The sequence below is a fragment of the Palaemon carinicauda genome, chromosome 45 (genome assembly GCF_036898095.1).
Source record: "Palaemon carinicauda isolate YSFRI2023 chromosome 45, ASM3689809v2, whole genome shotgun sequence".
Taxonomy (NCBI): domain Eukaryota; kingdom Metazoa; phylum Arthropoda; class Malacostraca; order Decapoda; family Palaemonidae; genus Palaemon; species Palaemon carinicauda.
The window spans coordinates 20,661,898-20,677,059 of record NC_090769.1 but is presented as its reverse complement, the minus strand read 5'-3'; the positions used below and the strand labels follow the sequence as shown (position 1 = coordinate 20,677,059).

General features: G+C 37.4%; 1 protein-coding gene across 1 annotated transcript in view; it reads left to right on the top strand.

The window, feature by feature from the left end:
• Positions 1-6,930, top strand: part of skd (mediator complex subunit skuld) — a 43,206-nt gene extending 36,276 nt beyond the window's left edge. Inside the window, exons 19-21 of the mRNA XM_068367389.1 lie at positions 1,401-1,821; positions 2,581-3,122; positions 4,082-6,930. Coding sequence (XP_068223490.1) covers positions 1,401-1,821; positions 2,581-3,122; positions 4,082-4,214 — 1,096 coding nt within the window. The 3' untranslated portion in view covers positions 4,215-6,930. The remainder of the gene's footprint in view (positions 1-1,400; positions 1,822-2,580; positions 3,123-4,081) is intronic.
• Positions 6,931-15,162: the final 8,232 nt, after the last annotated feature.

Genomic DNA, 15,162 nt, shown 5'->3' with positions numbered 1-15,162 from the left:
GTTTTAGAAAGTAAAGCTCAGCGAATAAGAGCTGATATTTGCCGATTAGTAATGCAAAAAACTTTATAATTCTTCGTTTGCCAGAAAATCTCGCAAAGACGAGAGAATACTTAAAGGGAACATTCCTTGCACATCAGTTACCAGAGACACTAGAACGAACATACACACTACCGGTAGTATTATTTTCTTCAGGAAGAAGGCACCAGAGACATAAGGCTGCTTGATACAACAGTTCCAAATTCCTGTTAGTAATCGAATTCGTTACAATAACGATTAATAATATTTTAGTTCTTGGGCTTTTTGCAGACACCCTTCCCAATTGAGTGAACCAGAAGAGTCCAGACTGATAGTAGGGACCTGCATGAAACGATGGCGATGCCTTGATATCGGAGTCCTCTGCCATGGAATCTACTAACATTGAGGTTCGATCGCATAAGTATGCACGGCACTACGACCCAGTGTTATCCGATCATAGAAGCTTCTTGACATACCATTCAGATGTCCAATGGGCCATTTGAAACAATGAAACCAAGAGAAAAAGGAATAGATTGCTTCCAGCTTTACCTGGAGAGAGATTCCAAATATGATTGGTTCAAGAGTTGCATCCCGGTTCCCATAGAGGGAATGATATCAGGGCAGTAATGGTGGACGAAGGTACAAACAGGTCTCCTGTTCAATCGATCTGCCAACTATTCGAAAAATCTCCATCACACCTTTAGCAAATGCCGAGAAAGAAACTGATCTCTCTCTCTCTTGTAAGCAGTCTAAGAACAACGGTTTGTATTTCTGAAGGAATAAATCACAAATTTTAGGACTATAATTTGTATTTTTCCTAAATGTACAAACCAGTCCTGTATGTTTCACTTGCTGCCTTAACCACCACGCAGCCCCTAGGTGAAGGTCAAAGTGGGTACTCTTGTGTGCTGGCTGGGGACATGGTATCCCCACCAGTAACTGCCAATACCTTGTTGAAATAAGTGGGTTACTAAGTTCCAGCCAAACTTATAACACTCCCATTAAAGAACTCGGGTGTATACTGTAATTGGAAAAACTCACGGTAAGTTGGTCTTTGAAGAGCTTTTGAAAAATACTAGTTTACTGCATAGGGACTCATTGTCTGAAGAAACTTTAAAAAGACAAAATGTAATTTATCATGTAGTAGCTTTACATGCTTCTCATGGATTCTCTCTTAAATCAAAAGTTTAAATAATATTTACAAAATGGCTGGTTCACATAAATTTGTATCAGAGGAAGATATCTTTTTAACCTTGAATGTATTAGCAAATCAAAGGGAAATATCCATTTTCAAAATATGTACGTATTGTTATTGTTGAAGATGGTGTATATAAAATTTAATAATTAACATTGCATATTTTAATTTTGTTATTTTTACTTTACAGAACTAGAAGAAAGAAAGCATCTGCTCGTCGTTATGCATTGAAAAAATTGATGGATTGGATACTTAGTGTTATGTCTATAGGTGTCCACCCATGGCGTTTAGTTGTGGGTAGACTAGGCAGAATGGGTCATGGAGAGTTAAAGGGCTGGTCATCATTGTTATCCAAAAAGTCATTGATTCAGGCATCTAAGAACTTGAGGGAAATGTGTAAGCAGTGCGCATACCTTTTCCCAGAGGACGCTCCATGTATCTTGTCAGCCTGCTTGGTGTCCATGGAACCAGATTCATCGTTCCGAATGATGCCAGATATGTTTACTCCAGATGAAAGATTTGGGCAGAATAGCCAAAACTGTTCTCTTTCTACCCCGCAAGATCTAACCTGTACTCATATTTTGGTCTTCCCAACTTCAGCTACAGCTCAGGTGTGTAGTTGAAAGTTTCCTCTCCCTTTTGTAAATATTGTAATATTTTTTCAACTCTTGATCATACGTAACTCTTTGACGTCCACATTATTTCTTTTTTGTACGTCATTTTGTTCCAAGGATTGGGTTCTTGGCCACTGGCCAAAAAAAGAAAAAAAATTAAATAAAATTTAAAATTTTCAAATTGCTGTTTATGACCTTATATTGAACTAGTTTTTTTTAATTTTTATGGTATAATATGACTAATCAGAATCACAATTAAACTGTTCAAAATATGATGAATTTTGAGTTTGTGGTGAAAAAAGTGCTACCTATTCGTAAAAAATATCCACTGAGAGATAGTAAAATAAAGGAAAGAGATGAGAGGTTTCTTTCATTTTCTTAAATAAAATAAACAATTTTAGATTTTTTGCAATTTGATAAAAGTGGGAAAACAGCCATCACTAACAATAAAAGTTTTAGTTCTGTGTGTTATTCTAGACCATGTGGACTGTGGTACAAATAAATGTTCATTCAAGACTTGAGTGCTGTGGTTCAAATATAGTTCTACTTCTTAGCAAAAGTCAATTTTACTCTAAGGAATTTTATATCTTGAATGAATACAAGGTTTGTAAAAATTCTTTGAACAACGTCAGCAAATTTATTGGTCGCCAAAAGAGTTAATTGAATTAATGTGTTATAGCTTATTAAACTTACCATTTATGCATGTGTTTCAAATGTGTTGGAAGGTTTATTAACAGACTGTATTTTGTTTTACAGTGTGCCCAGCAGAGATTCCAAGATGAACCGGATTCATATCTGTTGTTTGACAAGGATGATATTGATGGCGATATTGATGGGGGCATTGGGGAGATCGGTATTGGCATGGGCCTCAATCTAAGTGATATATTAGGTATAGATGGACCAAATCAAGATGACCAGCTAGAAGATGGCAATGGGCAGCGAGATTCTCTTTCCCAGCCTGGAAGCCCTACTAACAGTGGAACAGGTCGAACAAGTCCCTCCCAGTTTTCTGGACAAGCTCGCAGCAATGGTGTGGTTCTTGTCGATCCCCAGGAAGATGCAGGTGGCTCTGTGTTACAGCAGCCCCTTGCGCTTGGGTATTACGTGTCCACGGCATCGACTGGAAGGCTTCCAAGGTGGTTTTGGTCATCTTGCCCCCATCTGGAATCTTCTTGCCCGGTATTTCTAAAATCAGCTCTGCATCTTCATTCTCCTGGAGTCACTAAGGAAGAAGAAATTAACCATCAACACAGCAAAGGCCACCCACTGGATTCGTCGTACACTACTGATGTTCTAAGGTAAGCCGTTATTTTTACACTGCATAGTAAGGAATTTGAAGGACTGTTCCTTTTATTGAAATTAGATTATGGAAAAATGGTGCTTTTAAGTTTTTATGCCAAAATGGTGGTTTTAAGATTTTCTTTCTAAGTTTTATTTGTCATTTTGTGTTGTCTCTTAAATTTTTATTTTTTATTAGGAAATATGGAAAAAATATATTTTGGGAATTTTCTTCACCACATTTTTAAAATCAAAATGTATAAATTTATTAGAAACAATAATGATGAACTAGCATACCCTTTCTAATTTTTTTTTATGAAGTTACAAGTCTCGGGAAACTAATGACTCAACATGGAACATGACTGCAATCATTTGAGTATACTACATATAGTATACTGTAAATCATGCCATACATGTTGCTTTTGTAACTTAAATTTATAAAGATTGAAATAGTTAAACACAGTGACAAACTAAAAATGTTAATATTCTTGCCTATGTATGGTTCTTCAGACTAAAAAACAATACATTGTGGGAAAAAGTAATGAAAATTTGCATTATTGAACTTCACACTCATAAATTCAAGTTTTTCTCTCTCATCTAATATTTATTTGGTGACAAATCTCATGATTTAGTATTAGACTTGTGAAAAGCGGCCCTTAAAATTAGTTCAATAGTATAGCACTGTCTGTACTGTAATCTATTTTGGGGTGTAAAGTAACTAAATGAATAATTTTCTAGATCAAGATTGTTATCGAGGCAAAAATTTTTCATACCTTTGGCCGAAGTACGTAAATAATTTTAACCTTCAGGTTTCACACATGTACTGTACAGTGTTAAAACTGCTATATTTCTTCACATTTTAAAATTTTGAAATTCTTAAAGGACTTTTAAAATTAGAAATACAGTAACTGTAAAAGAAAAATATTTAAATATTTACCGAATGCACCATTATATGTATTTTCTTCCCTTCTTACTCCAGATACGTCCTAGAGGGGTACAATGGGTTGTCATGGTTGGTATTGGATCCCGCAAAACAAGACAGAAGATCGTGCCTACCACTGCACATGCAAGTTTTATCACACTTGTACAATGTAATGGCAGCCCTCGTGTGAACACACCCTTGCTGTTCTGTTGAAAGTTTCTCTGATGTATTGGCTCTTGCTCTGCTGCAACATAATGGCTGTAAAAAAAGAAAGTTGTACATTTGATAAGAATTTTTTATACAGTAGTGCTAATTATGCAAAAGTTGTTTGACCAAAATCAAGAGAATCTCTCTTTTTATTTTTAAATTTGATTTTTCTTAGTGTTTTATATGAATAAATTTCTTTTTAAAAGAAAAGTGAAAAACTGTAAATAGCCAAAACATATTCAAGCGACAACATTATGTAGCAAATAAGTTAGTGCCTGGGTGGACAACTAGAATGAAATTCCATGGTATTGCCGAGTGACTTGGATAAAAAACTTGTAAAGACTTTAAAAAAATAAAAAAAAAAATTATAAAAATAAAAATAACAAGAATGAGTTGGTAGATACTACTTGAACAAGAATTCGCTTGAATGGGCTCATAATGAGCTTGTTGGTGGGCTTTGACAGTGAAGCATAATGCGTAATGCTCAAAGGAAGGTTTTACCTCACACAGTATACATTATCTCAAAGATGAATGTAGCTGGGTTGTTTAAAAAAATAAAAAAGAAAAAGTCCACCACCTTTCAATCAAAAGTGTCCTGCCTTATGATAGTGGACAGAAATTTTTTTTGGGTGGAGAGTTGCACAACATTGGGAATGTTGTCTTTTTATTTTATTTTTTATTACAATGCTCATATTTTGTTATCTGGAGTGTGAGTTACCAACCAGAGCAAATGAAACAATGGAGTAAAGGGTTATGGAAATAATGCTATGTGAAAGGAGCACTGGTCTTGTTGGGTGGACAAAGTAAACCAGTGTATTGTTAGTGACTAGTATCCAAGCAGGATTGTCTGTGATAAAACGAGTTACAGATTTAAATGTACTTCATAATTGGATATATATATATATATACATATAGATATATATATACTGTATGCCTTTTTATTATTAACACTTTTTCAGCACAGAATGGTGCTGATCACTTCAAATAATGTAAATAAGCAGTGGTATTGTACAAGCTAGGTTGGTTAAGTTACATTTGCCCTGATATGCTATTGCCCTGAGGCTATCAGTTATGTACATTAAATATAATTGTACATGCATGTGTACAAGAGCCTCTTACACCTGTAGCCAAATTGTAAATAGAAATAATGTTGTGGCAGGTGTGCGAGTCTGAGCTGAGTGACGAGGCATTAGCATGCCAGTGGCCTGCGTGGCCTTCCACCATCCCCGCCCTCCCTAGAACCTCTCCCCCTCCCTTCCCCACTGCTGCTCTCATGTACAGAACGGTTATGTGTACAGGAGACACAAGTTTTACACCTCCCAACTGTTTATACAAGTTAAGTATTCCCCGATGCAGCCACCTCTTTTTATCTTGATGCAAATGGAGGGGGTTGTGATGTAAAATATTTGTCAGTAAATTCTATTGTTTATTTTGAGACTAACTATAAAAATATAAAAACCATGTAGTCTTTAAGGTTAGATAGTTTAAAGAAAAGTATTTTACAAAGGAAACATTTGTACAAGGAGTGTATTTTAAAAATGGTAAGCAAGTGGAAGATGACAGTAACCTTCCATGGCTAGTATTGGCTTCACTCGTCCCACGGCCTTAATAATAATGGTTTTATAGGCTTCAAGTGATCTCTTCCTACCCTAGTACTTTACAACTGCACTCGAGTAATGGTGCATGGTTTACCCCGTTGAAATTGCAGATATCATATTGGTCTATTGCCTTAAAAGAGGAAGAAACAACTTTGTAAGACTTTATCATTTGCACCAGTACTTTGCAGCCAAAGATATTAGAAGAGATTTATTTTGCCTGTAGCTACCATGATTTGGCTGAAGGGACGCACGAGTACGTGAAGACGAATAATGCACTTTTATGCATTCATCATCTAAGGTTGGGACAGCCTTACGCCAGCCAGGGTGTGTGTGGAGCAATATTTATGTGCGACTTGTTAATTCTGACCTGCTTACTTGTCTACCAAGTGGAATGTGTGGCAATTTAGTTTTGTTAAACTTTTAAGGGAAAATTTTTAATAGAATATTACATTTTATAGTAATACATGAATTTTATTTATGTAAACAACTGAACTATGCAGTATTTGTAGATGTATTTGATTTTGTATCGAAGTTACAAATGAGATATGAACCCTTGGACGATGAGGATTAGTATATCTTAATATTGCAAATGAGGTTGTTTAAATTGGTATTTTAAATATATCCTCCTTTCTATTTATGAATTGACAATGCAATAAAAGATAGATGCAATCACAAAGAATTAACAGATTAGCTTTTGTGTAGAGTAGACAGTTTACAGGTCTCGATCTGCCGTGGGTCTATTGGCAGCTCCCTTCTCTCCTTGCTCAACTGTTGTCCCTAATTAGATTTTGTTATTTATTTCCACAATGTTAAGTGCACACTTTTATCAAAAAAAAATTTTGATAATTTGTAAATTTTGTGATGAGAAATGTTAGTGGTCTCAAATTATTTTTTATACTTAACTGCCCAGTTTTTGCTTCTCATAAGCCTGGGACCATATGTGAGGTATGAACATATTTAAATGTTTAATGACATGACACTATTTATAGATTGAATTATTTACTCTTCATTAGAACCTGCCATATCATGTCCCATGTTATACATGAGGGCAAAACAATATTGCCTGTTCCTTAAGGACTGTAATTAAATTGTACATGATCATTTTCGTCTTTATGCATTTTCCCAATTGATTCTTCGTTCTTTTGTTTTGGGTAGCTCCATTAGCCTACTGGCTCTTGTGTGATTGCTGCTAAAGCAGTGAGCATATGTGTGTGCGTGGTTGGTAGCGTAAGGAATGGCGTGCGAGCGAATGCCTGAGTGGGTGATTGATGGGGGAGTGAGCTCCAGCTTACCCCACTGTCATTATTAATTATTGGTATAAAATAAAATTTTATGTGTAAGCTAAAGTGTTCTTATCCTATACTCTAGTCTATTCTTAAACTAAAAATTAATAAAGCTTGCTACGTTTTATGCTAAGCCTTGCAACCCTCCCCTTTTTATCAATATAAAAAAAAAAATGCTTTACTAGTAGTAAAGTTTATATTATGAGGTAGACATGCCAGATCATTATTATTTGCTCAAAATTGTCCTGCTATTTACTTTACGTGAATGTTTAACATCTGGAATCTCTAATAATTGGCTGAAGTTTTTGGAAAATATTGATAAAATGAAACATTGTTGCACCGAGGCTTTTTTAAAACTACATGCTGTACTGTAGTCTCGCACCTGAAAAATCTTATTCAAATTTTTAATTTGATTCATTGGTATAATATGATATAATCCTCGAGAAAATCCCTCAATGCACATAATCGAGCTAAACGCTAATGCATTCTTGTATCTTGTTTCAACAATCAAGCTCTAACAAGCGAGAGGAAACAAATCAACTTGGGAATCTTTGGCTATGTTAATTTATTCAGTATATGATTTTAAGGAACATACATTTTATAAATCAAACTTTTTCATAAACCCGCTGGTCCAGCCACAAGTATGTTTAGGGCTTTTAACCTCTCCATGGTATTCTAAGCTACCCTAGTTCTACCTAATGATTATAAAATACTCGAAGACTAAATATTTGGCCCTGTATTGATGAAATCACTGATTCTAGCTTTTATTGATTTTATGGCAAAAATCAATCCAATTTTTTGCCTCGGCCCAGGGTAATTTGGTGCAAATTCATAAATCCAAAATAATTTACGAGTCATGTCCTCAATATTTAGTTAAATGCCACCATTGTACTTCGCTTGTACTTAGGCTTTTCTTGCATTCTTCTATTTTGCTATCCACCCTTTCAACTTTATACAGCAATCAGCTTTCCAAAGTTGCTCACTGGTAGGATATGCCCTTCCAAGGGGTTATGTACTAAAATTTTTTAATCTTTTGCTTGACCCGTTCCCGACAGATTTCTTCCATCTTTGAGTCAATTTTTTTTTTTTTTATATGACAGTTTTACTAGGGCCTTGGATGCTATGGCACATATTTCATACTTCCATACAGATGATAACCAACTTAGCTCTTCTATGTCTCATCTGTCCTTATGACAATAAAGAGGTTCAACTAAAATGGGGGGTCCCATTGGTTTCACGTGGGTATTTAATGTCCTGGTGGTACCTTCCTGGCGCTGGTTTCTCCAATTTCAGTTCTGGAGACAATTAGTAAATTTTGATTTGGTAATTTCATGCTTCCTTCCATCTTGTAGGAATTTACCTTGTCATTTCTAACCATCTTTCAAACCTTTTTAGGGAATCCCTGTTTTCATAAATGCGTACACTCTTGGATTATTAGTCTTTCCTCCTCAGTACGTTCTTACTTATAAAACCTTTATATGAGCTTCTTGTCAGAAATTGTAACTAAAGCCTAAAATATGGCATGATTTTTCTGCTTAATCGTAGTTGTTCACATCCAATTCTCCTGCATTTCTACCTGGTCTCCATTAGGATGTAATGGCATCTTTGCATCTCTTCACAGTTTACTGTAAGCTCATCTGAAGGATATTTGCTGCGTTTTTTAGCCTTGTACTGTACAAGCGTTCTTGCTTCCTTTCTTTCATCTTGCTGTCCAACATTTTATATCGTTAAATATTTAGCATAACTCCAGCCTTTTCCCTAGTTGCCCCTCTTTCATAGGGGGGTTAGTAGTGCCAGTCAGTACATCTTATGCAGTTCACTGTATAGTTGGACCTCTGCAGTGTCCCTTTGGCTCCCACTTGCTCTTTCTATATAGCCTAATCTTCTACTTTATCTCTGTTCAAATTTCCTTTCTTCCTGCAGTCCAAGTTGCACTTGGGCACTGCATGGTCGCCTCACAGCCCCCAACACCAGGTTATAAAGCCTAAAATCATGAAGCCATTCCTAGTTCCCCCTCACATTTAAATGGTCTAAACATCCCTAGTAGCACTGACCCTTAGCCTAATACTTTACCCCCAGCCTCTTCCTTTCTTCCTATTTTGGAAACAAATAATGAAAATTCATGAATAAATACTTCTGAGATGCATAAATTTTGTTTTGCCATACAGAGATGCAAGTTTTAAGTAAATACTGTAACCTAATTATCGGTCAAGAGTGAATGAAGTCGTGGAGGGTACGCTGCAAAAGCAGGAACGCCAACCAAGCGACAAAACTCCCAAGTCAAGGCCCATATACAAAAACACTTAAATATTAAAAAGAGCTACTGTACGTTTAAGCTTCAACCGTATATTATATCCGATGCGAGTTGCAACAGTGTTACAACCAGGCCAATGGAATTGCACACAAGGTGACCCTTGGCCCTGATTATTATTTGATGTGTGAACATTCCTGAATATAAGATGCCATTAATACAGTATTCATTCATATGAATCCACGTCATTTCGTTTAGCTTATGTCATTTCGTTTAGCTTTTTGCTAAAATAATTTTATTACGAGAGTTCCCCCCAAGTTGCAGATTAACGTTGAATGACCTTTCTGCCCCCAGGGTTAAAATCCATAAATCCAATTCAATCTACTAAAATGGGAGAAGCAGAAAAGGACGACACTGCGGTTTAACAACCGACATTGAGCGAGGTCAGAATTGGATAAGTATTAACAAATTAACTGAAGGCTAAAACAAAATGTGGACATATGATAAGTGTCTAGAGATTTACAACTATTCTATATGCGATCTCTGGTACAAAAAAGTGAATTGGGAAAGATTGAAAAGTAACAGACAATCTATGCTAATCCACACGATTACTTTACCTAAAGGAATTATAAGCATAAAACAGCAAAACCAGATACTGTGTTTGAAAAGGTTTGAAAGCAAGGAGGTTTAATAAACCTTTTTTCAAAGAATGGTAAAACATTAGGTAAGCAAGCCTCACTAGCTAGAGCATTTCCATGAAGGATCGGTATGAAAAGTAAGACCTTTAGCTAGAGTGGATGGAAAAATTAAATGCATAAAAATTAAATAAGCCATGAGCTACAGCGCTTCAACGAGGAATTAGGATATCAAAGAACCAGTAGGTATATCGTTTAGCTAGAGCACTTCAATCCATGATTAGCATAAAAATAAATACAACCTATAGCTAGAGGATTTGAAAGAATGAATAGCATAAAACAGCAAAACTAATTAAGAGGGTTTCAACGAAGGGTCAGCATAAAAAGGTAGTACGACTTTTAAACTAGAGCATCTGATAGAATAACCTTAAAACAGCAAAACCCATTAGCTAGAGTGTTTCCATAAAGTACTGGTATAAAGAGTAAGTAAAACTTCTGGCTACAGTGTTTGAAAGAATGATAAAACATTAAAAAGCAAGCCTCACTAGCTAGAACACCTTAGTGAAGGATCTGTATAAAGAGTAAGATCTCAAGCTAGAGGATCTGAAAGAATGATAAAAGTAAGCAAAATACATTAGCTTGTGTTTCAATGAAGAATCAGCATTCAAAGTAAGTTTAAGGCTCACCAAGAGCATTTAAAAGAACAAATATGACAAATTTTAAAGTAATTTGTATACTGGACTATGGGGATACATTACTTGGCAAAAGCTGAAACTAGCCATAAAACTTTTTGGCGAGAAATAACGGCCCACCACTAGTTAGCCGGGGGATAGACCAGCTACCCGGCTCGCACAAACACGCACTGGTTACATGACGTCACTTTTGATTGCAAGCAGGACTTACAAGGGGACAGGTATTGGCAAGCCAAGTAATGAGTACAGAGCCCAAAGTTTGTTTAGTTAGGAAAAATACAAATTACTTCAAATTTGTTATTTGTTCCAACACCTAATACAACCCCGTTTTCTCTTTACTATGGAGACTCACCCTTAGGTGGCTGGAAGTCCTAACCCAACTGGCTACGAATTTGGCACAGGGTGTGACTATGTGCTTCGCACGAGCGTAATAGAGGCATCCTGACATCTCACTAACTCTCGAGTATTTGCGAGAGCCTACGGCCTTGGCAATTAGTCTGAGTGATTGAGAATTAAGCATTGTGACTTGGCCAGTTAAGGATTCTTTGAGTGGCACACTCCGCTTACTTAACCTAGACATTGCCTGACTCCCCCTCGCTGGAGGACGCTCATGATGTTAGAAGCATAAGTACATCCCTAGCATTTAAAAATAACTGGTCTGTGGTGCAGGTACTTCAAGCATGTGTTTGGAAGCGTCAGACGACCTTCACAGGCCATTCTCTGCAAGACGTAAACCAAAGAAACCTGGATACCTTCTTTATAGGTCCTGTGGTGGGTGCACAACATGTGGTTCAAGATACCTCAGCTTCCATGCAGGACAAGTAGCAGTCAGTCCACTTCTTCCTTCATCTTCCCCTCTGTTGGGCACAGCACCTGTGGAACTCTACAAGCCTGCCTCGGGTCTAAAGTGGAATGGCGGTCCCAGAGGACACTTTAACACCTTCAAAGGGATACGAGGAGTACCTGGAGAAGGCACAAGTGGAACTGAGGCTTTTCTGGAGACCACCTGCATAACCACCTTAACTAGTTCGACAAACTATGGAGTCTTTTGTGAACTAACCGGCTGAGGCACTGCAGGAGTGGGTGCGCTTTAGGTTTTCTCTTGGTGAACCCAATGAAGGGTGAGAAAGACCCCTACGGCCAAGAGTGCTGCCGCTTCTCTAGGGGAAGCGACAGTGTCTTCCGCACCTGTTAGTCTGTCATCACTTACTCATTCGTCTTCCATAGGAGACCGAATGAAGAGTCAACGTGGAAGGAACAAGACGCCGGAAGAACAAGTAGAAGAGTCCCTTTTAGACTTTCTTCTGTTGTCTACTAAACTGCTCCCACTGGGAGAATGACCACTCCCAACACTCAATGTAAGAAGATCCCTGAAAGCAGGAGCGACGTCTGCAAGCATGACAAAGGGACAAAGGGCATGAGGATCTGTCTCAAAGACAACACTAAGGTGCCACAAGGACGACCTTCAAAACCAGGGCAAACCCACGTATCAGCAATCCTCAAACACTCCTCAAAAGATAAAGAATTTAAAGTTAATGGCCAGTTTTTATCAAAAAGTTGAAGGGAGAGACAGTATCGCTGTCTGCCATCTACCAAGCCAAAAGCAAAAATGACGTCATATAACTGGCGAGTGTGAGCAGGGTGGCTGGTCTAACCTCCCCTAAATAGCGGCAGGCTGTTATACCTCGCTAAAATGTTTAATGGCTAGTTTCAGCTTTTCCTGAAGTAATATATCCCATATTAAAGAGCAAAAAGGTTTATACAGTATTAGGTGTTGGAACAAATTGCCTATTAACTAGAAAGTTTGAAAAAAGGATAAGCATAACAATAAAACCCATTATCATTATTACTAGCTAAGCTGCAACCCTAGTTGGAAAAGCAGGACGCTATAAGCCCAGAGGCTCCAACAGGGAAAATAACCCAATGAGGAAAGGAAAAAACGAAAAAATATTTTAAGAGTAAAAACATTAAAATAAATATCTCTTATATAAACTATAAAAACTTTAACAAAACAAGAATAGAAACAAGATAGAATAGTGTGCTCGAGTGTACCCTCAAGTAAGAGAACTCTAACCCAAGACAGTGGAAGACCATGGTACATAGGCTATGGCACTACCTAAGACTAGAAAACAATGGTTTGATTTTGGAGAGTCCTTTCCCTAGAAGAGCTGCTTACCAAAGCTAAAGAGTCTTTTCTACCCTTACCAAAAGGAAAGTGGCCACTGAACAATGAGTGCAGTAACCCCTTGAAAGAAGAAGAATTGTTTGGTAATTTGTATTGTCAGGTGTATGAGGAGAGTATGTAAAAAATAGGCCACACTATTCAGTGTGGATGAGTGTAGGCAAAGGAAAAATGAACCGTAATGAGAGAGAAGGATCCAATGTAGTACCATCTGGCCAGTCAAAAGACCCCATAATTCTCTAGCGGTAGTATCTCATCGAGTGGCTGGTGCCCTGGCCAACCTACTACCAGCCTACTAGCTAGAGCATTTCAATAAAGGACAGGTATAAAGAGCGAGTCCTCTAGCAACAGCATTTAAAAGAAAGATCAAGCATAAACCAGTAAAACCCACTAGCACAAGCATTTCAATGAAGGCTGAACATAAAACATAAGTACTGTACAGTAATACGGTACCTCAACATACGAGCACTTGGAGATGCGGGCCAGCCTCAAAGCAAAATTTTGCAGATATACGAGCAAGCTTATTCAGTATATGCTAATGCTAGATGGCCAAGCACTCTAAGGCTGCATCACTCATTCAGTTTGTGCAATCGTCGACTTCCGTACGCATCTTCCATGTTGTGTTTGCGCTATTTGTGAACATTCTTTGTAATACGTGATGGGTCCTAAGAAAGAGTGGTACGATTGGCATTGAGAAGAAAAAATGCATCATAACAAGGGAGATGAAGCCAGAAGTTATCGAGAAACATGAGGGTGGTGTTAGCGTGAATGAGTTCCCACACCATTACAAGCGGAGTACATCGACGATATGTACAAGCCTCAAACAAAAGGAGGTTATCAAGAACACAAAGGCTTCCAAAGGCCTAACCATCATGTCTAAGTTACAGAAAAATATAATTAACAGGATGTAAAGGGCTTCTGTTGCTGTGGAATAAGGAGAAGCAGCTGGCAGGAGATAGCATTACCAAGACAATAATCTGTTAGAAGGCCAGCGCAGTCTACGAAGATTTGAAACAAAGGGAAGTAACTGAGGGAGAGTAGACATCAATGCTAGAGGAGACACTTGAACGCTAGTCGTGGATGGTTCGATAATTCTAAAAGGCAAACTGGAATCCACTCTGTTGTGAAGCATGGGAGCTGCTAAGGAACACAATGAACATTTTTCTGTGGAAGGTTACATCCCCCTACAAGTCTTCCAACTGTGATGGAAAGGATCCCTTTTTTTGGAAAAAAGATGCTGTGGAGGACATTCATCACGGTTGAAAAGAAGAAACTGCCGGGTCATAAACCGATGTGCTAATGCCAGCAAGATCAAGCCACTGTTGGGGTACCAAGACCTTTCAAGAGGAAAGCTAATGAAAGGTTACCAGGGATTTTTTACAGAACCGATAAATCTGGCCTTTGGTCAAGCAGTCAAAAAATATTTGCGGGAAAAAAAATCTGCTACTGAAATGACTTCTCATCCTAGATAATGCCCATTCTTATCCTAAATAATGCCCCTGTTCACTCTCCAAGCCTTGAAGATGACATTCTTGATGAATTTGATTTCATAAAGGTTCTCTATCTCCCATTACACCACTCCACTCATCCAGCCCATGGACCTACAGGTCATTTCAAACTTTACAAAGCTGTACATAAAGCATTTGTTCAAAAAAGCTTTCACATCATAGATAATACCAGCTTCACCCTTCGTGAATTTTGGAAGGACCATTTCAACATTGTTTAAAAATTATTGATGATGCATGGCAGGGGGTAATGCAAAGAACCTTATATTTAGCTTGGAAAAAATTGTAGCCTGATTCTCTAGCTTAAAGGGATTTTGAAGGGTTCAATTCACAGCCTGAGCCCTTTCGATCTACAGCCTAGCAAGCATAAACAAAGTATACCCAATTAGCTAAAGTGTCTACAAGAATGACGAGTATAAAACAATAAAACCTATTAGCTACAGAATTTCATTAAAGTATTGATATAAAGAGTGACACATCTAGCTGGCGCATTTAAAAGAATAAAACGTAAATAATGAAAGCACTGCTAACAAGAGTATTCAATGAAGGATCAGTAAATAAAAAGAAAGTACAACCTTTAGCTAAAACATATGAGAGAATGCTAAGCATAACAGTAAAAATACAGCTAAAAAAAGTTAGCAACTGCTGTGAAGAGTTTAAAAGTACCAAAAACTAACCACTGTGTGTATGTAGTTTGTGGGACACAGTCATAAAACTGTATTTATTGGTTAGATTATGTTAGGGTAGGGTAAAGTAGAGTAGGTAGGTTAAGGTTGGGTATGTAG